We start from the raw sequence: 26701 nt of genomic DNA on the forward strand, positions 1-26701 counted from the left end.
GTGGGCATTGTAGTCTTTACTTTAATGTTTTTCAAGCTATAGGAATGGATACTAGAAACTACGTAAACTACATTTCCTATAAAGCAGTGTGTTCCTGACTAGCACGTGCATTCTAGACAGTCAACACGGCGTTCACTCTGTGCAGGCTATAAAAAATATATATCATGAGATTTATAAACTAATACATGACTTAGTTAGCAGGAAATTGGTTAACTGACCAGATAAGATGATTAATAAAATTAAATGTGCGAATATAAACGTCATTAAAATTGATTTCCGTGGCTTGATTGCAGAGTTTTATTGCGTAAATAGAGCGCAGAAATAACTCCCTAAACGCTCCTGAGTGTTACGTAGTTACGTGTTTCCGGAAGACGTGGCGCTGGCTAAAATTATAACTGTGCGGCGTTTTGCCTTGATTTCTGTTCACACGGAAGCAAGTTCAGAGAGCACGAAAATGATCTCCTTAACAGACTCGCAGAGTGAGTGGACTTTGATTGTGTTTATCTCAGGATTAGCGGTTCTTATCCAGATAGGCACTGGAGGATTTGATGGGTGAAGATATGAAGCTAGTTTGAATGAATGAGAGGCATCATGGCGTGGCCTGAGACAAACACACACACTGAGATTCTCACACAGCTGACTAGAGTCTTCATCATCAGATAAATATTGAGCTGTAACCTTAATGCCACTAGAAATATGTCGTGTTAGGAAGCGTGGCAGGATCATGTTTCATACTGATGTCTGGATGTGCTGTCTCTGTGTTTGAACAGAAATCGGGATGGGATTAACAGGCTTCGGCGTGTTTTTCCTTTTCTTTGGGATGATCCTGTTCTTCGATAAAGCTCTACTGGCCATAGGAAACGTGAGTGTGATGGAACACTGATTGATTTTAGGTCCGAACTGAGTAACTCCTGAACCCTACTGAATATGAGCCAGATCAGATCAGATCATGTTTTGCCTTTAAATTGGAAGGTTGTCCAGTAAGTTTCTCAGATATGTGTGTGTGTGTTCAGATCTTGTTTGTTGCAGGTCTGTCATTTGTTATTGGCCTGGAGCGCACCTTCAGATTTTTCTTTCAGAAGCACAAAGTAAAAGCTACGAGTTTCTTTTTGGGAGGAGTGTTTGTGGTGTTGATCGGATGGCCCATCATCGGTGTGGTGTTGGAGATTTATGGCTTCTTCCTCCTTTTCAGGTGAGTTGGATATCCCAACAGGTTCACTTGAGCTTTCTGTTCTGTTACAGAAAGAAAGCACAACTTTATTCATCACACATTTAACCCATCTGAAGCAGTGAACACAGACGTGAGCAATGAGCGCACACACATACCCAGAGCAGTGGGCAGCCATGCTAACAGCGCCCGGGGAGCAGTTGGGAGTTAGGTCAAGTCAACTTTATTGTCAAATATGCTATACATGCTCGACATACAGCACAGATGAAATTTCAGTCCTCTCTGACCCACGGTGCAAACAGGCAATGCAATAAATAAAAATAGAATAACTGAAATAAACAGTATAAACACACTAGATAAGAAATAGACATAGACTAAACACTCACAGGTGTGTGTGTGTGTGTGTGTGTGTGTATACATACACACACACACACACACACGAGCAAAAGGACATAAAATAGTCAAGGGCACTTGAGGTATAGCAGGTCAACATGAAATAAGCAGTATAAACAATAAACTAATAGCTGTTAAGGTGAGAGAGTGCAAATGAGCGAGGTAAAGTGAAATGTGCAGACCCTGAGTTCAGTGTGCGAATGAATGTTGACAGTGTGTGTTGGGGGGGGGACTGTGATATCAGATGCTGAAGGGGGGTCTGGGGGGGAGGAGGGGCAGAACAGGGAGGTAGTTGAGCCTCCTGACCGCCTGGTGAAAGAAGCTGTCCTTGAGCCTGCTGGTTTTGGCCCAGAGACTCCGCAGTCTCCTCCCTAATGGCAGCAGGCTGAAGAGGCTGTGAGATGGGTGGGTGGGGTCACCTGCAATCCTGATGGCTTTGCGGGTGAGGCGGGAGCTATAGATATCCATAAGAGAAGGGAGAGAGATGGAGGCAAGGGCACCTCAGCCCAAGGCTGTCCCATATTAACCTAACCGCATGTCTTTAGAATGGCATTTTGCAGATATTCTTATCCAGATCGACATACAACCTACCCAGAGCAGCCTGGGGAGTGGTTGCGTGCCTTCCTCAAGGGCACTTCAGCCATTCCTGCTGGTCCAGGGACTCGAACTGACAACCTTTTGGTCCCAAAGCTGCTTCTCTAACCATTAGGCCATGGCTTCCCCTGTTTGCTTATTTTGTATTCCTGATACTAATTTTTCCTTTACCACTTAATTCTGTTTGCAACTGTTGTCTGGCTATTTTAATAAGGTAATTTCCCTTCAGTGTTTTAAGATCTAAGATTATAATTACCTGTAGCACACTTTTTATACATGTACTTCAATACTGGATGGTGGTTGTTTTTCATTACAGGAAAACTAGAATATAAAGGAGTGTGTTTTCATACTTTCTGTATTTGGGTCTGCCTACTGTTTACTCACCACAAGATTTTAAAGTGAAATTAAAAAAAAAAAATGCAGTAGTTGAAACATCTGATTAATTCCTGCAGGTCATTTTACCATTGGGGGGAAACACACAGAGTAGAAGCATGAGGACATTTCCCATCCTCTTTGAGTCAATCTGGTCAGCTGTCATCTTGGTCAGAGCAGTGGACAGATGACTTAATGACGAGACGTTCAGTCACATTGCTTATGTCTTACGTTATAATGCGTTATGGATTATGGCTAAGTTTTATGAAGGTTGATGAAATCTGCTAAGCCTTGAGAAGGTGAAAATGCTGTACGGTGCGTCTATGCAGCTGCTGGCTATTTAAACCCAACATCTTGCATCTCTGTGTTGTAGGGGCTTCTTCCCAGTGGTCGTGGGCTTCATCAGAAGAATACCTATTCTCGGGTCTCTGCTTAATCTCCCTGGCATCAGTGGGGTAAATACTGCATGATTTTATACTGTACATTAATACAGCACTGGGGTTTCAGACAGACTTTACAAAAAATAGGGTGAAGGGATTAATGTTTACAGCTCTGGCTATACTTTGGGATTTTATTGTCCCTTTTATAGTCCTAAGATTATCACACTGGATGAAATAACCCATGCTCAGTCACATACAGTGCCTGAGATTTACCCCTTGTAAAGATTAATAAAGTTAGAAAAATCCACTTTTTGAAGTAGTTTCATGTCGCACTGAAAAAATGAGAAATCCAACCTTTAATTGAAAGTTATTCAGAGAAAAACAAATCCCTCATCAAGAAAGAATTATTTAACAAACTATGTGCCACTATTATTGGCGACCCTGGAAATTCAATTCACTATAGTGTAACTGAAGCATGTTTCCCATTTAAATTGTACATTTTTGAGTTGATTGGAGTGTGTAGGAACTTTCAAGCTGTAATCCATGACTTCCTGATTAACTGGGGGACAAATATGAGGACACAGAGGCCAGATTCCCTTTGCCATCTATCAGTGTGGGACAGATAAGTGCGCACACAAAGCAAATGAGGGAGAAGTGTGTTGACCTTCATAAGTCATGGAACAGTTATTCCAAAAAAAAAAGGCTACTCACCTGAAAATGTCCCATTCTCCTGTTGGGGCCAAAAAAAAAAGTGGATGTCAACTGGAACTGTTAAACTTGCCTGGAAGAGGACCCAAATTTATTTTGCCCCCACATACAGTGAGGAGGAGGGTAAGAGAAGTGGGGGGAAAAAAAGTTCACGGTTGGTAAATTACGTACAAGGAAAAGTAAAATCTTAGTTTCCAAGTCTCCAAAGCCACCATCAGATGCCACCTCCCTGCCAACAGATTATCTGGAAGGTTTGACAAAGTCTTTTCTGTTAGTTAACCACAAACATGCGTGTCTGAAGTTTGTGAAACGCTACTACAACTTTGACTGGAACCGCGTTCTATGGTCTGATTAAAGAAAAATAGAGCTTTTTGTCAATAAACACTCAAGGTGGGTTTGGTGTAAAAAGAAGGATGGCTATAATGAAAAGAACCTGATCCCAACTGTAAAATATGGTGGAAGTTCTGTGATGTTTTGGGGCTGTTTTTACTCCAAAGGCCCTGGAAACCTTGTTGGGGTACACGACATCATGGACTCCATGAAATACCAGGACTTTTTAAATCAAAATCGGGCTGCCTCTGCCAGGAAACTCAAACTGGGTCATCATTGGATCTTCTAGCAGGACAATGATCTGAAGCATATGTCCAAATCAACACAAAAATAGTTCATTGACCACAGAATCAAGCTTCTGCCGTGGCCATCTCAGTCTCCTGACCTGAACCCCATTGAAAACCTGTGGGGTGAGCTGAAGAGGAGGGAGCACAAGAGGGGGCCTCAGACCCGGGATGATCTGGAGAGACTGTGTAAAGAGGAATGGTCTCAGATGCCCCGCTCTGTATCTCCAACCTTATAAACTGTTATGGGGAAGACTTGGTACTGTTTTACTGGCAAAGAGAGGTTGTACAAGTATTAAATTCAGGGTGCCAATAGTGGCACATGTGGCTTTTGTTAAATTCCCCCCCGTGAATAAAATGTTCAATTAAAGGTTGGATTTTCTCATTTTTCTGTGCAAGATGACGTTACTTCACCAAAAGGTGGATTTTCTTTTCCCCCCCTTAAAATTTACAAGGGGTACCAATAATTGTGGGGGGCACTGTAACACTGACCTGTAACTTGTGGATGGAGGACACAACCATTAATGGCTTTTTTTTTTTTTTAAAGATTTTTTGGGGGGCTTTTTTCACCTTTACTGGATAGGACAGTGTAGAGACAGGAAATGAGCGGGAGAGACGGGGAGGGATCGGGAAATGACCTCGGGTCGGAATCGAACCTGGGTCCCCGGATTTGTGGTATGGCGCCTTATCCACCTGAGACATGACGCCCCCATTAATGGCTATTTAAAAAAAACAACTATTTCCTGTAACTTGAACAATAAAGCCAAAAAGAATCCTCACAAAGAATGCTGGAGTATGTGCAGGAACAGTTCCAAGTAATCGCCTGGTAAAGTATAATGAATAAAGTAAAACAATATTGTGATAATCTCCAGTGTATAGCCTGCTTAACAGACACACTGATTAATCTGCTATAATATTGGTGTAAATGTCCTTACGATCTCGTGTGATCAGACTGCACGCAAGCTGCCATAAGCTCATACTCTCTCAAAAAAGCTGCTTCACAAAACAAACAGGATCATTACCAGAGCGGATAGAAATAAATGATCATTCTCGCAGGCCTGCGTTATTTTGTGATCATGTCTGCTGTCAGCACAAATCCTTTTGCTGTGAAAATCCAGTCACTGATCATTGAAACTGACTCCTTTTTGTTAAACCGTGATGTCCCACTGTAGGTGTTCGGTTGCTTCGGACAAGATTGTTTTATAGTTTGCTAAAATTCACCCATGCAGAATTCTCCTTTTGTGAAATCTTCAGAAGACCAGGCTTCACGCACTGACAGGTGTGGTGCATGTACTGTAGCAGGCCAATAAATCAAATCCCAGTTTAAAATGACGAAGAGTAATTATGATGATATTCTGATCAGCTGATGCTGAGAGAAATATAAATTCTTGCTAATTGAGTCATCACCTAATCAGTTAGTTGATCTTTAAGTCCAATCTGATGCATTTGAAGATTTTTTTTTTTTAAATATATCACACAAGTAATGAATGAAGATCAATAATGGCTTTGTATGTTTTTGGTTTTTTTCCTAGCTGGTGGACAAAGTTGGTGAAAGCAACGCCATGGTATAACAAAAGTACACTTAAAAAAATGTCTTTGTTGTCACCACTTATTTAAACTCCAATCTTATTTGTAACTTGATGCCCTTTTGGCAACCAGTGAATGTCTGTCTGAAATGAAACGAGAGTTCCTCATGTTTGAGAAAAGGCAGTGCTTTTACGTGGCACATTTATTCACCTTATACAAGCAATGTGACCAATAGAGAGCTGTTATTGCTGGGAACTGATCCACAGCCCAAATTGGGCTCGGCTACTTTCTCTTCTGCATACCTCCATCAGAGAGGTAATCAGTGACTGACTTGAACCAACAGAGGGTGTCTTTCGACGGTGCACCTGTTTTCTGGCTTTTGAATGACATGCTATGGGAGGGACACGAGCTCGCTACTTCGTTCTTGGCTTTCTTTATGCCGCTGTGACAGAATTGAAAGATCTCCATGTTCAGGTGCACGCTGCTTTTTTTGGGTGTGCTGTATTGAAGCTGTTGCAAGAACTGCACACTGGATCAGCCACAAACTTCATGTTACTGACTCAGTAAGGAATTGGTAGCCTTTTTGAAACACATGATACTACGTACATGTAAATATGTATTTTAAGTAATGTATTTTTTTTTTTTTTTTACACAGAGATGGTAACAATTTAATAAACCTCTCACTGTCTGTAAATATTGGCTGTTTTGAGTCTTTATTTCCAAACATCAAATGAATTTGCACATTCAGTGTACATTTTCCAAGGCAGACGAGAGCTGCATCTACATCTGATCATATTAGTGTTATAAGCAGGAGATAAAGACAAACCTTCTAAAGCTGCCATATTAGTCAAGATGTTTACTTGAAAAGCATATGAGTGAGTGAACTTTCTTGGGAGTGTGACTCTTACAGATCTTTTAGGCCTTTTTGAATGTTCCACAGTGTGTCTGCGCTTTTCTTCAGCTGAGACACCTCGTCCTGGGTCAGGTTCAGGTTGACCACGCTACTCACGCCTCTTCTGTTCAACACACACGGGAGGCTCAAGAACACTTGGTCACTGATCCCATACATCCCCTGTGGGGCAAAATCAAGGCAGAAATGTTCATCAGTGTAGTTAACCTCTCAAACATGTCCAATGAATAGAGAAAGGCCTCTACACTATTTATTAAAAACTACTACTTTCAGCTGCTCCCATATGCTAGGGGTCGCCACAGTCGGCCTGTTCCGTATATTTAATCTGGCATAGGTTTTATACCGGATGCCCTTCCTGAGGCAACTCTCTCCAATCTGTCCGGGTTTGGAACCAGTGCTGAAGTATGCACTGGCTTGTACAACCCCGCTGGCTGGATATTTTACCTAATCTGCATGTCCCATGGAGACATGGGAAGAACATGCAAAGGCCCCCATCAGCTGTGAGGTGATGGTGCTCACCGTGCTGCCACTATTTATTTACAAGAAGCTAAGTAGCAAAATTGTAGGATTTAAAAAGTATTCCTTCTTTTGTAATTCTAAGGCTAAATTTGACTTTGCGTTGATTTCTGGAAAGGTTGTTATATAATGCATTGAGAAACACTGAATAAAGTGTGTAGTTCATTTCAATGCATTAAAAAGAAATTGGAAATAAAAATATTTAAATTACAGTGACCGGGTCCAGCTCCGAACCCTAGTCTCAGAACAGGAATGGCACTTACTGTATTAGAGCAGCTGCTGCAATACAAACTGCTGCTGTGAGTTTTGAGAGCCAGCGACTGTAAATGGTGTTCATCAATAGACGAGTTCCAAGATTGAGATTTATAAAGCAGTGGGACGGAAGAAGCTCCTTAATGCCCTCACATGAAGTCAATGTGCAAAACAACTTGGAAGCCATCTTGTGGTCTAGTGAAACTTTGTCTTAAAAGCCAAGTGGTATTTGTTGTGTACAAATATAAAACTGCACATCAGCCTGCAGTGTAAACTTTAGTCACTGGAGCATTGTTATAATCAATAGATAGATAACTTTGATATCAATCAATCAATAGATACCTTTGCCATTCACCTGTACATTCAGAATGCACATTTGAGTGAAATTTCGTTCCACTGGCTTACGTCAGTATAAGTGCTGCATATAATTATTGCACATAGTCCGGTAAACAAATTTCACAATTAGATACTTTAAAAAAAAAAAAAACTTGAATAAAATATACTAACTATCCATCCATCCGGATAGCACGGTGGTGTAGTGGTTAGTGCTGTCGCCTCACAGCAAGAAGGTCCGGGTTCGAGCCCCGTGGCCGGCGAGGGCCTTTCTGTGTGGAGTTTGCATGTTCTCCCCATGTCCGCGTGGGTTTCCTCTGGGTGCTCCGGTTTCCCCCACAGTCCAAAGACATGCAGGTTAGGTTAACTGGTGACTCTAAATTGACTGTAGGTGTGAGTGTGAATGGTTGTCTGTGTCTATGTGTCAGCCCTGTGATGACCTGGCGACTTGTCCAGGGTGTACCCCACCTTTCGCCCGTAGTCAGCTGGGATAGGCTCCAGCTTGCCTGCGACCCTGTAGAACAGGATAAAGTGGCTAGAGATAATGAGATGAGATCCATCCATCCATCCATCATCTGTAGCCACTTATCCTGTCCTACAGGGTCACAGGCAAGCTGGAGCCTATCCCAGCTGACTATGGGTGAGAGGCTGGGTACACCCTGGACAAGTCGCCAGGTCATCACAGGGCTGACACATAGACACAACCATTCACAGTCACATCTATGGTCAATTTAGGCTACATCCACATGACAACGGCAACGAGATTTTTTTTTTTAAATATTGCGTCCACATGGGCAATGGATCAGTAAAATATCAGGTTCATATGGCAACGGAACGCTTGCTGAAAACGATGTAATACACATGCCACACCTCTACGTGCGCTGTAAGACATCGGAGACACCATCGGAGACACCAGAACAATAGAAGAAGTAGATGCATGCGCATAAACCCCTTCTTCTGTAGCATCAGCCACATAAAGTTTTGATTATTAATCAGCAGCGTAAAATAGTATCTATTGTCTAAGACACTTACTTATATTTCATATTAAAACGTCTATGTAAATTAATACATAGAAAGCCTGGCCAGGCGCTGAACGTTCTTCTGCCTTCACTTTAAGAGAAATTCAGGGCGAGCATGAGCCTAGGTTCTTCCCTGTCACTGTCACACGCGCACACCTTCTCACTCCCTGTCCTATGGCTATAGTCCCTTTAAATCACGTGCTCGTTTTTTGAATGGAGACGCGGAAAGAGGAATGAACAGGGGTAGATGGAGAGAAAGAGGAATGAACGGGGGTAGATGGAAGCCGGTACGCCAACATTCTGAGATCCTCCAGAATTCTTTAATGGTCCGGAATAAATTGAATGCTACACGTTGATGGATTACTTTGTTCTTCTACGCCCTTTTTGAGGAATGTATTGTCGGACTTAAACCAACATCTGAAGAGGTGAGATCGCTCCTTTTTTTTCCCTATTTTTGCTGGCGGGATTGTCATGTGGTTGTGACGTCATCGTAAACAAATCCGTTCTACTCATCCAGACGACTTCGCAACGGCGCCGTTGCCAGATTTTTCCACTCTGGAACCCGTTCTCAAAAGATTTCGTTTTGGGGCACCCAAAACGCCGGTGCCCTGTGGACGCCAGGCCGAAATGATAAACAATTTTATCAGATTCACCTGAATCCGTTGCCGTGTGGACAGGGCCTTAGAGCCACCAGTTAACCTAACCTGCATGTCTTTGGACTGTGGGGGAAACCGGAGCACCCGGAGGAAACCCACGCAGACACTGGGAGAACATGCAAACTCCACACAGACAGGCCCTCGTTGGCCGCCGGGCTTGAACCTGGACCTTCTTGCTGTGAAGTGACAGTGCTAACCACTACACCACCATGCTGCCCAATATACTAACTATGCTATATATATTAAACATATTGCACAATAAAGGATTTATGTTATAGAATGTAATTATGGATAGGGCTGGCTGGTATAAATGGGCAAGTTAAATGATTGCATAGAGTAAAACCTCTCCACTGTGATTAATTTAGTGCAGCCCACTTTACAGACATATCCATAACAAACCATTAGTTATGACTGAGAAGGCACACATGTAATACAGTACAGGCATGCTAAAAATAAATTATATTACTGACACTCTTCTTATTTCCCAAAATACTTTTATTAGGGGAAACTAGAAGTCTTTTCAAAGCATGACTTGCACAAAGAGACAAGTTTGGAATGAAAGTGCAAGCTAACTTAGTGGTTTCCTGACAGTTACATTACATTATATAACATAAATGGCATTTAGCAGACACTCTTATCCAGAGCAACATACAACATACCCAGAGCAGACTGGGAAGCAGTTGGGGGTTAGGTGCCTTGCTCAAGGGCACTTCAGCTATTCCTCCTGGTCCAGGGGATCGAACCAGTGACATTTTTACTCCCAAAGCAGCTTTTCTAACCATGAGGCCATGGCTTCCCCTGTAACACTGTTATTGATGGGTAGTTACATGTTTTATGCCCCTGCTACTCAGTTATGCGGATGGTTTCTTAACAGCAGAAACTGGCAATATGATCAGTGGTGGTAGGGAGCTAACCTCTGCCAGAAAAACTGGTAAGATAAGGAAGTATGTTTTTCAGGAGGACAACATCCAAAAACAAAACAAAAAAAAACCTTTCCAGGCCAACAAAAGTCTAATTTTGTAGAGAGAAATAAGGAAAAGCTTTCTCCGTCATACTGCAAAAAAACAGTAGAGTTATCGAAATTGGCTACAACCAAATATTGAGCAATGGGGGAAAAAATATTTATGGATTGCTGACATTTCAGTTTCGGATGTTTGTCTTCCTTTTTTTTTTTTAAATATCCATACTGACAGAAAAATCTTCACAAACACCCAGTCCCAATCAATAACATATTTGAAAAATGTTCTGGGAGCTCAATGCCTTTCCAAAACACCGCATGTACTTGTCCTGTATCAGCTACTGACCTGGACCATCGTAGAAATGGGATGAACTCTGTTCAGGTTTTTAATGAGACTCTCTGTCAGATCTGCTACACTCAGTCCAATAGCCCAGTTAGTGTAGCCTTTCAGTCTGATCACCTCATAGGCACTGCAAGTAATCAACACAAATACACAGGGTATCGTTACAGCTTCCGTGGTGCTCACATAAAGTTTGTCATTTAAGTTGAATAATTAGCATGCCTGTTAACGACCATCTTGTGAGTCTCTTTCCAGTTCTCCCTGTCATTGTCTTTGCCAATGTTTGGGTTCAGTTTCTGGAGGTTCACACCTGCTATATTTGCCCCACTCCAAACAGGAACTAGGGAGTAAATAGAAAATCAGTCTTTGCGAGTCCATGTGAATGAGTGTACACAGAAACAGAGACTTGTTCCACCTCATACATACTGCTCGCTGACAGGAAAGAGTGTAAGCATGTATGAGTATGCCAAACTATAAACAGGACCGTTTTTAAAACGGCGCAGTGATTCTGCCTGCTGTCTTACCACTGGAGTCACCGTGTTCTCCCAGGATCCAGCCATTAAAGCTGCTCGGGTGGACTCCCAGTCGTTCCGCCATCAGGTACCGAAAACGTGCTGAATCCAAATTAGTGCCACTGCCGATGATGCGGTGTTTGGGTAGGCCACTCAGCTTCCAGGTCACATAGGTCAAAACGTCCACTGCATACACAACCGACTCAGGATCACAAAGGAAAAACTTGCATCGATTCTTCTTTTTGAACAAGAACATGTCTGAGTACCTGGGTTAGACACCACAATGAGGATGCAGTTGGGGCTGTATTTGATTATTTGTGGGATTATGTGCTTGAAGACATTGATGTTCCTTTGGACAAGGTTAAGCCTGCTTTCACCCTCCTGCTGGCGTACACCTGCTGTCACCACCACGATGTGCGAGTTTGCGGTCACTGAGTAGTCTGTGGAAACATGAGCAACTATAAGTCAAAATTATAGCCAGTGGTTTTAATGCACAAATGGCTGCCTTATTGTTATAAATCGGTGGCACGGTGGTGTAGTGGTTAGCACTGTCGCCTCACAGCAAGAAGGTTCTGGGTTCGAGCCCAGCGGTCGGCGGGGGCCTTTCTGTGTGGAGTTTGCATGTTCTCCTCGTGTCTGCGTGGGTTTCCTCTGGATGCTCCAGTTTCCCCCACAGTCCAAAGACATGCAGTTAGGTTAATTGGTGGCTCCAAATTGTCCATAGGTGTGAATGTGTGTGTGAATGGTTGAGAGGAGAAAACCTCTATAATAATCCAGTAGAAGGCAACGGGAAACCACTACTGTAATGTTCCCTCGACACTTTGATAGCTGAAGCTGTTAGAGCAGCCATGTCACCATAGTGATATGCCAAAATGGATGGATTGTTATAAATCATAACATGATCACATCATTCTACTTGAATTCAAGACACTCCAGACATGGGGGAAATAAAGAAAATATATCAAATAGGTCACATGTCAATAGATTCCCTGGACTTCCCCAAGTGTCCCTCTGTGACAGCAGATCTGGTCTCAACTATAGCCATGTAATAATTCTGCTAACTAGGAACACTTACCTTTTCCTGAGACGATTTTCGGAGTTTTGAAAAAGAGACTTCCATGCTGCAGGTCCAACATCTCTCCTTTTAGCTTGTCTTCCATCACATCCACCAGGGCCAATTCATCAGCCAGCTCCTGTACAGCAATAGAAGACGGAGTGGTCTGATCTCATTCATTCATCTTCAATATTAACATTGTCCTGGTCAGAGTCACAGTGGATCTGAGTCTATCCTGGGAAGACTGGGCAGAATACAGCCTGGTCCTGGTACACCCAGTCTACCACAGGGCACCAGGTACACATTTACTCACACTTAGGTGCACTGTAAAGTAGCCAATCCACTGGCGTGTTTTTGGGAGACGGGAGGAAATCGGAGAACCCAGAGGAAGTCCACATGGACATGGGGAGAAAATGCAAAACACAACTGCATAGACAGTAACCCAAGCTCAGGAGTGACCAGAAACCCTGAAACTGTAAGGCTTCTACACTACCTGCTGTCTAATTTCTTTGTTTTATCGTCTTTGTTATGGGCAGAATTGTAGTAGCATGTTCATAATTAAGCAATATCACACTCAAGGTCGTGCTGTTGTACTGAGTATCAGCACGAGGCTGCAGGCTGAGTGCCATCACTAATCAAAGCCATGCTGATATTCAGTACAACAGCATGACCTCAAGCATGATATTGTTTTTATACAATAGTGCTATAAACAAGAAATTAATATTGAGAAAGTGACATTTTGGACACGACATGCCCAAATGTTCTGTTTTTGCTCTGCTGGCGTAAACAGATCCTGAAGTAGCCACACATCCTTTATAACACGTCAGCTAGCTAGCTCACATTGATTTGTACATTCCTGTTAAAGGTGACTCCAGGAAAACTGGCGTCCTTTGTTCCTTTTCATCTTTATCTGATGAGCTTTCATATTTTAAGTCAAAAGTTATATTCCTGAGAAGTAGCATTTGCTAAGTCTGCTGATGATGTTGCTATTAAACACTACTGTAATAACGGTTTCAAACTAGGAAGTGGAATTTTACATGCAGGACACAGACGGGCAGAGTGATACACACTGATAGGTCCCAGTGCCATTATGTGAAACATCAGCACTATTGGAGCACTGCTCGACCAGTCAAATCTGGTACTAACTGGTACAGTTAAGGGGAAGCCATAGCCTAATGGTTAGAGAAGCAGACTTGGGACCAAAATGTTGCTGGTTTGATTCCCTAGACCAACAGGAATGGCTGAAGTGCCCTTGAGCAAGGCACCTAACCCTCAACTGCTCCCCAGGCTCCTGTGGGTATGTTGTACGTTGCTCTGGATGAGAGCGTCTATTAAACGCCAGTAATGTAATGTACAGTTAGTAACTAACTGTTGTATAATTTGGCAAGAATCAGTGAAAAGAGCCTTTCACTTAATTTACGGTAAAAGTTTAAATATTTACCATCAAATATTTACTGATTAAACAAAGAGGAGTATTAAGTTTCACGTTTTGTCCTTCGGCCTTTTCTCCAGCGCCGCAAGCAAAACGACTGCCTTGTATTTCTGCACTTACTCTTTTTGTGTTGTAGGTTTTAATGATTATTCTGTTTTTCTTTTCTTTTTGCACTTCGTTTCTGACTGAATCACTCCAGCACCTGTGTAAGCCAGCAAGAGTCTCTGGTCCTTCAAGTTATGAATCATTAAAAATTCTGCAAGGTCTTTGTGTCATTTCACCTTCAGCTGTTTAAACTTCCTGTGAGTCACTCTGATTAAAGGTGGCTGCTAAATCAGGGGTTCTCGAACCTTTTACAGCAAGGGACCTATTTCACAACTGAAAAATACATACATTAAACCACCTCGGCACAGAATCAAACTATTCAAATATTAGCTGTATTATTCAATAATAGTCTAATCATGTAAAACCAGCTAATCACTATATGACCTTAATAATAAATGTAAGAAATTTCATAATGGTGGGTTGTGATTTTGACCACTGTTACAAAATTAAAAATGACTTATCCCCAGGTTATGCATCAAAGAACCCTTCAGGTCCACAGATCCCACTCTGAGAACTAGTGCGCTAAATGAGTTCATGTAAAATATAACCATGAAGTTGTTGTAAATAGTTAAAGAAAGAAAAAGTAATGGTAGTTGTATTGAGAGAATTATAAAAGAGTGCCGCTGTCCACAAGTCTTACCTGCAGCAGGATGCTGACAGCACATGCCATGCCCACCTGACCCACTCCCACCACCGTCACCTTGTTCCTGGGAGGCTCAACTGGTCCACTGATGAGGGGGGTGATGAGCTTCTGCAACACCGATGCTATGTTTAACACTGGAAGAAAGAAATCACACACATCAATGCTAATGTACACAAATATGCAGGAGTCGGAGAGATTATTACTTATTTGATGCATGGTTTAAAGCAACCGTTGAAATGTCGTATGTGCTGTTTAATGCAAAAATAACGGAAATCGGAGAATCTTATCAACAGGTTTCAACATTCGTATACAATTTACAACCCCGATTCCAAAAAAGTTGGGACAAAGTACAAATTGTAAATAAAAACGGAATGCAATAATTTACAAATCTCAAAAACTGATATTGTATTCACAATAGAACATAGACAACATATCAAATGTCGAAAGTGAGACATTTCGAAATTTTATGCCAAATATTGGCTCATTTGAAATTTCATGACAGTAACACATCTCAAAAAAGTTGGGACAGGGGCAATAAGAGGCTGGAAAAGTTAAAGGTACAAAAAAGAACAGCTGGAGGACCAAATTGCAACTCATTAGGTCAATTGGCAATAGGTCATTAACATGACTGGGTATAAAAAGAGCATCTTGGAGTGGCAGCGGCTCTCAGAAGTAAAGATGGGAAGAGGATCACCAATCCCCCTAATTCTGCGCCGACAAATAGTGGAGCAATATCAGAAAGGAGTTCGACAGTGTAAAATTGCAAAGAGTTTGAACAGATCATCATCTACAGTGCATAATATCATCAAAAGATTCAGAGAATCTGGAAGAATCTCTGTGCGTAAGGGTCAAGGCCGGAAAACCATACTGGGTGCCCGTGATCTTCGGGCCCTTAGACGGCACTGCATCACATACAGGCATGCTTCTGTATTGGAAATCACAAAATGGGCTCAGGAATATTTCCAGAGAACATTATCTGTGAACACAATTCACCGTGCCATCTGCCGTTGCCAGCTAAAACTCTATAGTTCAAAGAAGCAGCCGTATCTAAACATGATCCAGAAGCGCAGACGTCTTCTCTGGGCCAAGGCTCATTTAAAATGGACTGTAGCAAAGTGGAAAACTGTTCTGTGGTCAGACGAATCAAAATTTGAAGTTCTTTATGGAAATCAGGGACGCCGTGTCATTCGGACTAAAGAGGAGAAGGACAGCCCAAGTTGTTATCAGCGCTCAGTTCAGAAGCCTGCATCTCTGATGGTATGGGGTTGCATTAGTGCGTGTGGCATGGGCAGCTTACACATCTGGAAAGACACCATCAATGCTGAAAGGTATATCCAGGTTCTAGAGCAACATATGCTCCCATCCAGACGATGTCTATTTCAGGGAAGACCTTGTATTTTCCAACATGACAATGCCAAACCACATACTGCATCAATTACAGCATCATGGCTGCGTAGAAGAAGGGTCCGGGTACTGAACTGGCCAGCCTGCAGTCCAGATCTTTCACCCATAGAAAACATTTGGCGCATCATAAAACGGAAGATACGACAAAAAAGACCTAAGACGGGGGCGTCGTGGCTCAGGTGGCTGGGGTGCCATGCCATGGATCCGGGGACCCGGGTTCGATTCTGACCTGGGGTCGTTTCCCGATCCCTCCCCGTCTCTCTCTCCCGCTCATTTCCTGTCCTGTCTTTATACTGTCCTATCCAATAAAGGTGAAAAAAGCCCAAAAAATATCTTTTAAAAAAAGACCTAAGACAGTTGAGCAACTAGAATCCTACATTAGACAAGAATGGGTTAACATTCCTATCCCTAAACTTGAGCAACTTGTCTCCTCAGTCCCCAGACGTTTACAGACTGTTGTAAAGAGAAAAGGGGATGTCTCACAGTGGTAAACATGGCCTTGTCCCAACTTTTTTGAGATGTGTTGTTGTCATGAAATTTAAAATCACCTAATTTTTCTCTTTAAATGATACATTTTCTCAGTTTAAACATTTGATATGTCATCTATGTTCTATTCTGAATAAAATATGGAATTTTGAAACTTCCACATCATTGCATTCTGTTTTTATTTACAATTTGTACTTTGTCCCAACTTTTTTGGAATTGGGGTTGTACACACACACACAAGTACAGGTAAAGGTTTATGAACGAAAAATATTTTTAACTGAAATCACCAGCTGTTCTTGAAGGCATATACAGTACATCTGTACATTGTTTTTAATTAGTGAGCTCTTATTTGTCCTCTGAAAAGCTCCTTCAGTATCTGTTCCATGTCTCCTTACATCAAGGTCACATCTATGACACACCCACACTATGAAAGACAGACACACAAACCCACTCATGTCCCAGTACACAAAATCTACACATTCAAACATTTATCTGCATTCCAGCTTGGCACAAACAGCTCAACACTTGCCTTTCCTGTAGATGCTTTGAGCTCCCAGGTACAAATACCACCATGAAATCATCATGGCTGGGCAGCTGAGAGAAGAGCAGGTGACTGCAGTGTTTCGGCAGTGGCGTCGCTGTGTAACACTTCCCCAAAGCTGCAGCAGAAACAGAGAGGAGAGGAGGGCAGAGGAGGGCCGAGTCTCAGCAACTCCACGCCTCCTCCTCCTGTGAAGACTGTGTAATAGAACACTGAGCCTCATCTGCAGACACTTTCTTTGCATGAGCCCTGTTCTGAATAGCTCAGAAAACCAATCAAGAAAGGACCAGTTGATAGAATGTTGAACTTGGTATGTTGACCCAGCTATTACTCAAATTAAGGAGTTTTCAACTGGCTTTTAGAAACTAACAGAAATTCACTGAACATTATTTTTTTGAAATTCAGCTGCATTTAATCATGTCCTCATGAATTTAGAACAAATCATGAGATTAGAAAATTCTCAAAATTAGGATATGTTGCTAAAGAGGGTGAATAAAATGAGTTAAATTCATTCCAATTTGTAATACATATTAACATATAGATATAAAATGTAAATGGAATCTAATGTTAATTTTAAAAAAGGGTATCATGCTCAGATCAGGAAAAAAAAAATCACACCAATAAGGAGGCAAAATACTGTACATATTTAAAAAGGTCTTAATTTAATAGTTCAAGAATTAAATCTGTACTGAGGGTCCATACATTTAAAAACTTAAAAGATCCAAGTGTAAAACCCCTGGTTTAGAGGAAAGTTTCTAACTTGCTCAAGAACACTTACCAATGAACATTATACACATAATCTAGTATGGCTCATTTTATGGGAATAGTTGTTGATGGATTGTAAGGGTCAGAAGGCTTCCACCAAATTGTTATATAGGCGTGGAAATACAACAAGGGAATGTCACACACTAATCAAGCTTTTAAAACTACCAACCCAAAAAAAGAACCAATATTTATTTTGCTGCTGGTTTTCTAGTCACGTTACTCATGCAAATCAGTTTTATATCAAATGAGGCCGCCTTGTTTTAAAGGGGGCACTGATTTTGTGGGCCAAAGCCAACCAGGTCAGTTTTTGAATATGATTTGCATATCATACCTGCCTACCCAGACAACCCAAATGCATATTCATGAATATAAAACCAACTTCTTGAGCTGTATGGAAATTGTGGCCATGTTGCAAGTCCAATGAGCCCTCAAGTCAGGACTTAATTTCTGAAAATGTAGAATGGATTGTGACCACATCCTTAATAAAATAGCACAGGGGAAAATCTCTGCAAAAAAAGATCCCTTAAAAATAATGGAAGATTAATGAGCTGATCATTTATTTAAAAAAAAAAAAAAAAAACGAGCTACAAACAACGTAATATTAACTGTGGACATTCTTTATTTCATGAATATCCAAATAATGCACAGCTGTACTCAGTGTGAGCATGGAATACTTTTGACAAAGACTGGATATTAAATTTTCTTGTAGTTGAGAGCATGTGCAAAATGACATTTAAACAAACTGAAAGACAGCTTCGCACCTGTAATTTCCAGATCTTTTTAATCATAGTATTGACAAACAGTTTAAAACCACATGGAATTCACTTATGTCAACCTAAATGAAACTTCTATACATGGAGAAAATCCCTCTCAGTGTCCAGATGGCCAAGACGAGCAGCAGCAGCCTGGGAGGAATAGTGTAGCAGTGGGAGCTTAAATATAGAAAACAGGAGGGAAGGTGATGGACAGGGGAATGAGCAGTTCTCTACTCTGTGAGACCCAGCTTCTTCTTCAGAGACTCTGGCATCTCAGGTGGAGGAGGGCGGGGCAGGCGGAAGTACACCTTCACAGAGTCATAGATGAACCACTGCAGGGCAGTCAGGGTACCGATCATAATGATACGGGCAAACAGACCCTTCCACACACCTGGGGGGGGGAAAAAAAAAAAAGAGCCAAGTCAGAGGAAACAAGCAGCAAAGTCTACTCATTCCATGATCATACTAAAAGTTCTTGTCCGCCCTCCAGCTTGTCTACCCTGGTGAAGTCCACTATGGGAGCCAGGGCAGAGACTGGGCTGGAGGAGCAGGTAGACTGCTCTCACACGCCAATGACTCAAGCACCTCCAACTGTACAGCCAGAAAAGCTGCTGGGAGCCTCCAGCCTGGAGCTCTGACACCCAGAGCTGGAAGACTCCCCAGAGATGGATCTAAGGAGCGTGTGCTCCATGTAAAAAAACACCCCCATTCTTGTCCCAGGCAGACATTTACTTAATACCAAATTTTTTTTTAAGTGTAAATTAACACATAGGGCACAAAGCACTCACCCATGGGCCCAAGCTTCTTCAGCACTTGAGCTGCTGTGCTTCCCTTCTCCTTGTTCAGCACAGACACCACAGAGTCAGCAGGGTGGGACACAATGGCACAGAACACACCAGCTACACAGGAAGATTAAAACCACAGAAGTCAATATTCAAATGCACCTTTACACCCACCCTTTAATAATGCAAAACAGCAGTTGTGGCACTGCTAAAAATTAAAGCTCATAAATTAGCTTAAATTTTCAAATGTATTTATTTATTTTGGGGGGGGAATGCTGTAAGCCAAGTCTGTATAGTAGTGTAGATGTAACATGGCTGTGATCAGCCAAGCTTACCAATGTAACCAGCTATAAAGGTGACCACCAGCTGCTCAGGCTTGCTGCACTCACTGCGGGGTTTGGGCACCACGTACTTGTAGAGCATCTCAACTGTGCGCTCAAAGCAGGCAAACTTCATCATGGTGTAGGGAATCTGCCTCATCCATAGTGGAACCACACCCTTGTAGAACCTGCCAAAGAACATTCATATAGGAATTTACTCCACAGCTGCCAGGCTTGTGATTTTATTTATTTATTTTAACTTGCAGCCTCAAAAAACTACCTGCTTACAGCTTTAGCACAAAGCTTTGTCCAGCCAAATAATCAGTGTTTGACAGCTACAAGTTAAATCAAAAGCAAATGTAAATAGAGAATTTGCCTCAAGTTTTTTTTTTTTTTAAGTCTACAACGTGATAACTGGATTTTGACTTTATTTCAGTCCTTTTAACATTGTGTCTGAACAAGATGGCTTGGTGGAAGACAGTTTATGTTGTCCGCCCTCCAGCTTGTCTACCCTGGTGAAGTCCACTATGGGAGCCAGGGCAGAGACTGGGCTGGAGGAGCAGGTAGACTGCTCTCACACGCCAATGACTCAAGCACCTCCAACTGTACAGCCAGAAAAGCTGCTGGGAGCCTCCAGCCTGGAGCTGCACACTCAGAACAGCAGCAGAGCTGAAGAACTCCCCAGAGGTGGATCTAAGGAACGTGTGCAGCAATTTTGCTAAAGAACATGCCATGGCGAGGCCTCTAAATCCTTATCCAATACATTTTGGATGTTAATTTACATGAACTCAACTTTGGAAATGAAGAAAAATGATACTCACGCCCAGAGACCCTCCTCAGCATACATCTTGGGGGCACACTCCCTCAGGGTGTTGGCATAGCCAGGCTGGGTCTGGATGCGCACTTTACACGCCTCCATAGGGGCCAGAGCTATATCAGCAAAGAACTCTGCACTAGCAGAGGCTGCAAGGTACAGAGAGGTTCTCCACAAGTAGGCATTTTCCTGTTTGAGCAGAATGAGGAATATTAAACTATGGCCTGCCAAGAGAGCATTTGTACATAATTTCATGGTAGGAAAACTGATTGCCTCAAAGTAGCAATCAGGCTAGCAGAGTCACTCACACTGCGCATCAAATAAAGAACCACCTGGACTATGAACGGACAGTGAAAATTAACAGTTAACTTTATATTTTGCTGGGGGGGGGGGGGGGGGGGGGAGAGAGTAGTACCTTTATAAACCTGCCTGTACTGCAAGCACGACAAATGGTCACTGGTTACCATTGATCCTTTTTATTTTTAGAAATAAATAACCAATATGGTAACAGATTAAGCAGATATACACAACTGTGTAAAGGGCAAACTGATTTCAATGACAATCCATTGACAAGTTTTATGCATGCACACTCATTATTGAAATCACTGACACATGGCTGAATAAATCTGTATTGACACTAGGTTGTCCCAACAGGAGAACCCACCTCCCCAAGCAGATCACCATACAGGATCTTGAACACCTCATAGAAGCCAAACTTGCAGAGACCTTGCATGGAGTATCCAATGAAGGTGGGAGCCCATCCTTTAGCGAGCCCCCGAACACCATCTTCCCTGATTGTGACTGAGAATCCAGTAAAGATAGTCTTGTACTTTGCAGGGTCAACCTAAATGAGATAATCAATTAGTGTAGCAGCTCATTTTGCACATACAGAAACATGGTCACTTTCATTCTGTGAACTGGTTGGATGAGTGCACACCATGTTCTCATGGCAAAAATAGGATTTACATGCATTAAGTGGATTTAAAAAACAAAACAAAACACCATGTTAGTTTTTTTTATTTTAATTTCAATTTCCTGACGTCAAATGAATGATCACATTGTAAGAAGACATGAAGAGACCCAAATGCAACCTTTAATACAACACCACACAAAACATCCCAAAAGGGACAGTAAATTGTTCTGAACATTCCTTTATGTAAATATGATAATACAAAAAGTTCTCCTGTTCATGCCTGCTTAAAATGGATATTAACCATCTACAACGAGCTAAACTTTTGTTTCTCAAAGTGATACAGACCTGAAGCCGACATTTGACCAAGTCAAGGGGCACTACAGCTGTGTGCGTGAGACCGCAGCTCAAGATGCCCCCAAAGCCGCAGAGTGCGTAGTATTTCCCTGAACCAAACTCACAGCTATCACCCGTCTCTGTTATATGAAGAACAACACAACACACACATGCTCATGCATCACAACACAATATGTAACATGCTGGGTAAGTGCCAGGGCCACACACTCCACATGACTCCGGCAGGCAGACACAAACGGACCTGTATCCTGCATTTAACCAAGTCGAGTGGCACCACCGCTGTGTGTGTGGTGCCACAACTCAGAATCCCACCGAAGCCACACAGGATGAAATACTTCTGTGAACCAAATTCACAGCTGTCTCCCTCTGAAGAGAAACACTGTATTACAATCATTGGACACTTCACATGATGTGTTGATGGAAATTAGTGGAATGGCGATATAATGAAATGTGACTTTTTGAAAGTGAGTGTCAAACTTCTTTGAAAATAAAACTTCCATTTATATTTGTGATTTTAGATAAACTGATCTGCTCAAATACATTGTTTTAGATCAGCGTTTCTCAACCTTTTTTCAGGTCACAGCACCCTTCAGAAGTATGCAAATTCTCAAGGCACCCCCATACAAAATATACGTAGTCACGCTGACCCCGGCAGTGACATGGTGACATGGGAAAGGGGGCAGTGACATTGTGACATGGGAAAGGGGGCCGTGAGACAAATTTTGATGCATGAGGTGGCGACGATCTGCATTAGTGTAACTTTTTTTTTTATAGTTTATTTCAACATTAGAACATATAATTTGACAACACCCCTAACGAAGCCAGACGGCACCCCGGTTGAGAAAGGCTGTTTTAGATGACCCAGTCATAGGGAAGGCATTAAATGATCATCAAGGCAAACTTTTGCCCTTTAAAATTCAACACCTTCGACCGATTTTACACTGAAACATTACCAGACATTATGTTCACCTTTCCTTCCTATTTAAAAGACCTTAGACAACTACATGTTAAAAACAGACAACCCAAAAAGGATCTGAAATAATTTACGTTTCTTGTTTTTTTTTTTTTTGGTCTGAGAATTTTTTAAAACCCTTTTATCAAATCAGACCTCAAAGAATTAATGGGACGTACATTTTAGGGTGCTGTGATTTAAAAAAAAAAAAAAAAAAAGGGAGTAAGTAAAGTTCCCAATTGATCCAGTAACTACAATATAGTAGATGATGAACAGAAAGCCACAGATGCGACAGGAGCCAATGGCGCTGCGCCTTATTAAGATGTCCAATATACACGATGGTCATGTGACTACAGCGCCATATACTACAGCACACTAATAATATTTCATATTTATTAGCTGCATGTCAAATTAATATGCTACTGATAAACCAGTAGAAGATCATAGTGAACTTCTACCCAGATCTAGGTTGACCTAACTTTGTCCTTCATTGCCCTCCATGGAAATACCAACCAGGCCTGGAATCTTATAGACACAGAAGGAGGGGAAAAACAGTCAAAAATATATACATTATTATTATTAAAACCCAACAAAATTATAAACGCACCATACACTAACTAGCAAAGGGAAGCAAATGGGAAAATAAAGCATTACTCAACCTAGCTACTCTGGCTAACTAGCTTGCTAACGCTATGCTAGCTAGCTAACGCTATACTATCGAGTTAGCAAGCTAACATTAGCTTGCTAATATTCTGACCTTTTAATTGCGACCTCCAGTGCCATGGACGTCCACTGAAGCAATAATTCAACGATTAAAAAAAACAAACAGTTAAAACAATAGCACTAATGAGGAATTAGTAACCATTGTTCATTAGCTCCAATAACTAAAGACAGAGCTGATAATGAATGGCCAACAGTGGCTCTGCTACAAGCGATGGATTAGCAGTAGTATTGAGGAAGGAAGAAAAAAAAAGGAGAAAAAAAAATCACAGCATTATAGGTGTAAAAATGTAAACCTCGTCCTTCCTGGCAACCCACCAGCCACTGAAGCTGCTGCCAGTCTCCGGGCCTGTCCATCAGCGGCTGGCCGTGACGGCTCCTCCGTCTTCTGAAGCGTGAACAGCGGGGCGCTGAAGGGGTTTGCACGGGCTAGATGGAGCAGCGTGTTAGGGTACATTTTGTCGGTAGCTAAAAGTAAAAAAGTACAAATCAGATCACTGGCCAAGATGGTACGAGAAAGAAAACAACGCAAAGGCTGACTTCAATAATAATAAAACAGACAGCTATCCAACTAGGCGGCTTATCGGCCACATTATACTTTTCAATGACAAATCGCCTCAGTTAGCTTAGCGGCGCTCCGGCAGTAACATTAGCCTGTTAGCCAGGTCACACAGAACACAGAGCCTCCTAAAGGAACAATTACTTTTAAGGACAAGAAAACAGCCACAAAACGCAGCAGTATGGATTATCTATGAAGACGTACACAACGTCACAAGCAACAACAAAAAGCCGGCATTATATTATAAAGTCCTTACAGCTGAACACGTCGCAAAATGGCGCCTCTGTCCTCCGCTACCGGCCGCTCATAGAGAACCCGATCACCGCACCGGCGCCTTCTAACCCGACACAGGGAAGCGGAAATGTGCACGTCATCAACCATCCTGACCAATCAGATTTACGACGGGTGGAGCCTTATTAGAATATTATTATTTATTACTCATTCATCTCATTATCTCTAGCCGCTTTATCCTTCTACAGGGTCGCAGGCAAGCTGGAGCCTATCCCAGCTGAGTACGGGCGAAAGGCGGGGTACACCCTGGACAAGTCGCCAGGTCATCACAGGGCTGACACATAGACACAGACAACCATTCACACTCACATTCACACCTACGGTCAATTTAGAGTCACCAGTTAACCTGACCTGCATGTCTTTGGACTGTGGGGGAAACCGGAGCACCCGGAGGAAACCCACGTGGACACGGGGAGAACATGCAAACTCCACACAGAAAGGCCCTCGCCGGCCCCGGGGCTCGAACCCAGGACCTTCTTGCTGTGAGGCAACAGCGCTAACCACTACACCACCGTGCTGCCCATTATTTATTATTATTATTATTATTACTACTGGGGCGGCACGGTGGTGTAGTGGTTAGTACTGTCGTCTCACAGCAAGAAGGTCCGGGTTCGAGCCCCGTGGCTGGCGAGGGCCTTTCTGTGTGGAGTTTGCATGTTCTCCCCGTGTCCGCGTGGGTTTCCTCCGGGTGCTCCGGTTTCCCCCACAGTCCAAAGACATGCAGGTTAGGTTAACTGGTGACTCTAAGTTGACCGTAGGTGTGAATGTGAGTGTGAATGGTTGTCTGTGTCTATGTGTCAGCCCTGTGATGACCTGGCGACTTGTCCAGGGTGTACCCCGCCTTTCGCCTGTAGTCAGCTGGGATAGGCTCCAGCTTGCCTGCGACCCTGTAGAACAGGATAAAGCGGCTACAGATAATGAGATGAGATAATGAGATGAGATTATTATTACTGATATATACAGGCCCTTCATATAATCTTTTTTTATTCGCCTTGTTAGATAACGACATAATTAATTCAGGATCTCGAGAAAACAACACAACTAATTCGAGATCTCGAGAAAACAAAACCGTTATTTCGAGATCTCGAGAAAACAAAACAATTATTTCATGATCTCAGCTGGATCACTGTATCTCTGTCGGTAGAGATGAAGCCGGGCCAGTCTTCTGCGGAGGTGCCGCGGACTAATTTTGAAATTATCCCTTATTAAAAGACTTAATGCAATCTCTCCCTGTGTCAACCCCTGATCAAAATATTGCCTTATTAGGTGATCGATTATTCCAGACATTCTAATGACCAAAGTTGCGTCTATACAGAATGAGAAATAGCCCCAAAGTCAGCATATCACAAGTCTCTTGGCGCACCTGAATGAACCATTTCTCAGCTGTTTACTCGAGATTATGAAATAATTGTTTTGTTTTCTCGAGATCACGGAATAATGGTTTTGTTTTCTCGAGATCTCGAATTAGTTGTGTTGTTTTCTCGAGATCCTGAATTAATTATGTCGTTATCTCGGGATAACAAGGTGAATAAAAAAAAGGCTTATATGAAGGGCCTCTCTCAGCTTCCGTAAGAAAGAGTGGAGTGAATGAGAAGTATATTAGAGCGGTGCAAGACATGTATGAGAACAGTGAAACAGCAGTGAGGTGTGCAGTTGGAACGACTGAATGGTTCAAGGTGAAGGTGGGACTCCATCAAGGATCTGCTTTGAGTCCTTTCTTGTTTGCCATAGTGATGGACAGCTTGATGGACAAAGTGTCACCATGGAACATGATGTTTGCGGATGATATTGTGATATGTGGTGAAAGTAGAAAGGAGGTTGAGTTGGGTTTGGAGAGATGGAGGGATGCATTGGAACGAAGGTAAGCAGGAGCAAAACGTGCATCAATGAGAATGGGGATGAGAGTGTAGTGAAGATGCAAGGAGTAGACGTAAAGAAAGTTGGTGAATTCAAGTACCTGGGGTCAACTGTGCAGGAAAATGGAGGCTGCGATAGTGAGGTGAGAAAGAGAGTGCAGGCAGGGTGGAGCAGTTGGAGAAGGACTTCGGGAGTCATTTGTGATAGGAAAGTAGTGAGACCAGCTGTGATGTATGGATTGGAGACCGTACCCTTAACGAAGAGACAGGAGGCAGAGTTGAGGATGTTAAGGTTTGCGATGGGAGGTTGGACAGGATAAGGAACGAGCACATCAGAGGGACAGCACATGTGGAGAGCTTGGGAATGAAGCTAAGAGAGATGAGACGGAGATGGTATGGGCACATCCTGAGAAGAGATGCAGAGCACGTTGGAAGGAGAATGTTGAGGATGGAGCTGCCAGGCACACGGAAACGAGGAGATACATGGATGTGGTGAGAGAGGACATGAAAGTGGCAGATGTGGTAGAGAAGGATGCTGAAGACAGGGAGCGATGAAGACGAAAGATCCGCTGTGACGACCCCTTATCGGGAGCAGCCAAAAGAAGATGATTACTGATATAACGTATATAAAAACAATGCACTAAATGTACTGTTTATTGCTGTACATTACCTCAAACCAGCAAAATCACCGTTCATGATTCAG

At 42.5% G+C, this 26701-nt stretch overlaps 3 protein-coding genes and 2 non-coding genes across 8 annotated transcripts; 1 reads left to right on the forward strand and 4 right to left on the reverse strand.

Moving 5' to 3' along the window:
• The first annotated feature begins 371 nt into the window (after positions 1 to 371).
• On the forward strand, positions 372 to 6450 carry golt1bb (golgi transport 1Bb). The gene is made up of 5 exons (XM_060914970.1): positions 372 to 479; positions 771 to 862; positions 1014 to 1192; positions 2901 to 2982; positions 5762 to 6450. Exons 1-5 carry the CDS (start codon positions 455 to 457, stop codon positions 5798 to 5800), a joined length of 417 nt encoding a protein of 138 aa, XP_060770953.1. The 5' UTR covers positions 372 to 454; the 3' UTR covers positions 5801 to 6450.
• A 2-nt stretch (positions 6451 to 6452) lies between these two features.
• Positions 6453 to 17013, reverse strand: ldhbb (lactate dehydrogenase Bb). Of its 3 annotated transcripts, none has more exons than XM_060914967.1 (8): positions 16906 to 17013; positions 14484 to 14620; positions 12328 to 12445; positions 11519 to 11692; positions 11265 to 11438; positions 10963 to 11080; positions 10747 to 10870; positions 6453 to 6828 (listed from the first exon to the last, which is right to left on the reverse strand). In XM_060914967.1, exons 1-8 carry the CDS (start codon positions 16958 to 16960, stop codon positions 6661 to 6663), a joined length of 1068 nt encoding a protein of 355 aa, XP_060770950.1. In that variant the 5' UTR covers positions 16961 to 17013; the 3' UTR covers positions 6453 to 6660. The 3 variants fall into 3 exon arrangements, with proteins under 3 accessions (XP_060770950.1, XP_060770951.1, XP_060770952.1); XM_060914968.1 differs by lacking the exon at positions 16906 to 17013 and adding an exon at positions 16655 to 16721; XM_060914969.1 differs by lacking the exon at positions 16906 to 17013 and adding an exon at positions 16664 to 16688.
• A 1433-nt stretch (positions 17014 to 18446) lies between these two features.
• Positions 18447 to 24197, reverse strand: slc25a3b (solute carrier family 25 member 3b). Of its 2 annotated transcripts, none has more exons than XM_060914965.1 (8): positions 24108 to 24197; positions 23611 to 23760; positions 21612 to 21739; positions 21018 to 21197; positions 20361 to 20542; positions 19555 to 19727; positions 19226 to 19336; positions 18447 to 18828 (listed from the first exon to the last, which is right to left on the reverse strand). In XM_060914965.1, the coding sequence occupies exons 2-8, from the start codon at positions 23747 to 23749 to the stop codon at positions 18668 to 18670; spliced, it is 1074 nt and encodes a 357-aa protein (XP_060770948.1). In that variant the 5' UTR covers positions 23750 to 23760; positions 24108 to 24197; the 3' UTR covers positions 18447 to 18667. The 2 variants fall into 2 exon arrangements, with proteins under 2 accessions (XP_060770948.1, XP_060770949.1); XM_060914966.1 differs by lacking the exon at positions 21612 to 21739 and adding an exon at positions 21862 to 21986.
• Positions 18912 to 19122, reverse strand: LOC132882334 (small nucleolar RNA SNORA53). Its single transcript, XR_009654201.1, has one exon. It is a non-coding gene; the product is annotated as a small nucleolar RNA SNORA53 (small nucleolar RNA).
• Positions 20026 to 20246, reverse strand: LOC132882335 (small nucleolar RNA SNORA53). The gene has a single exon (XR_009654202.1). It is a non-coding gene; the product is annotated as a small nucleolar RNA SNORA53 (small nucleolar RNA).
• Positions 24198 to 26701: the final 2504 nt, after the last annotated feature.

This window comes from Neoarius graeffei, chromosome 2 (genome assembly GCF_027579695.1).
Source record: "Neoarius graeffei isolate fNeoGra1 chromosome 2, fNeoGra1.pri, whole genome shotgun sequence".
NCBI classification, from domain to species: domain Eukaryota; kingdom Metazoa; phylum Chordata; class Actinopteri; order Siluriformes; family Ariidae; genus Neoarius; species Neoarius graeffei.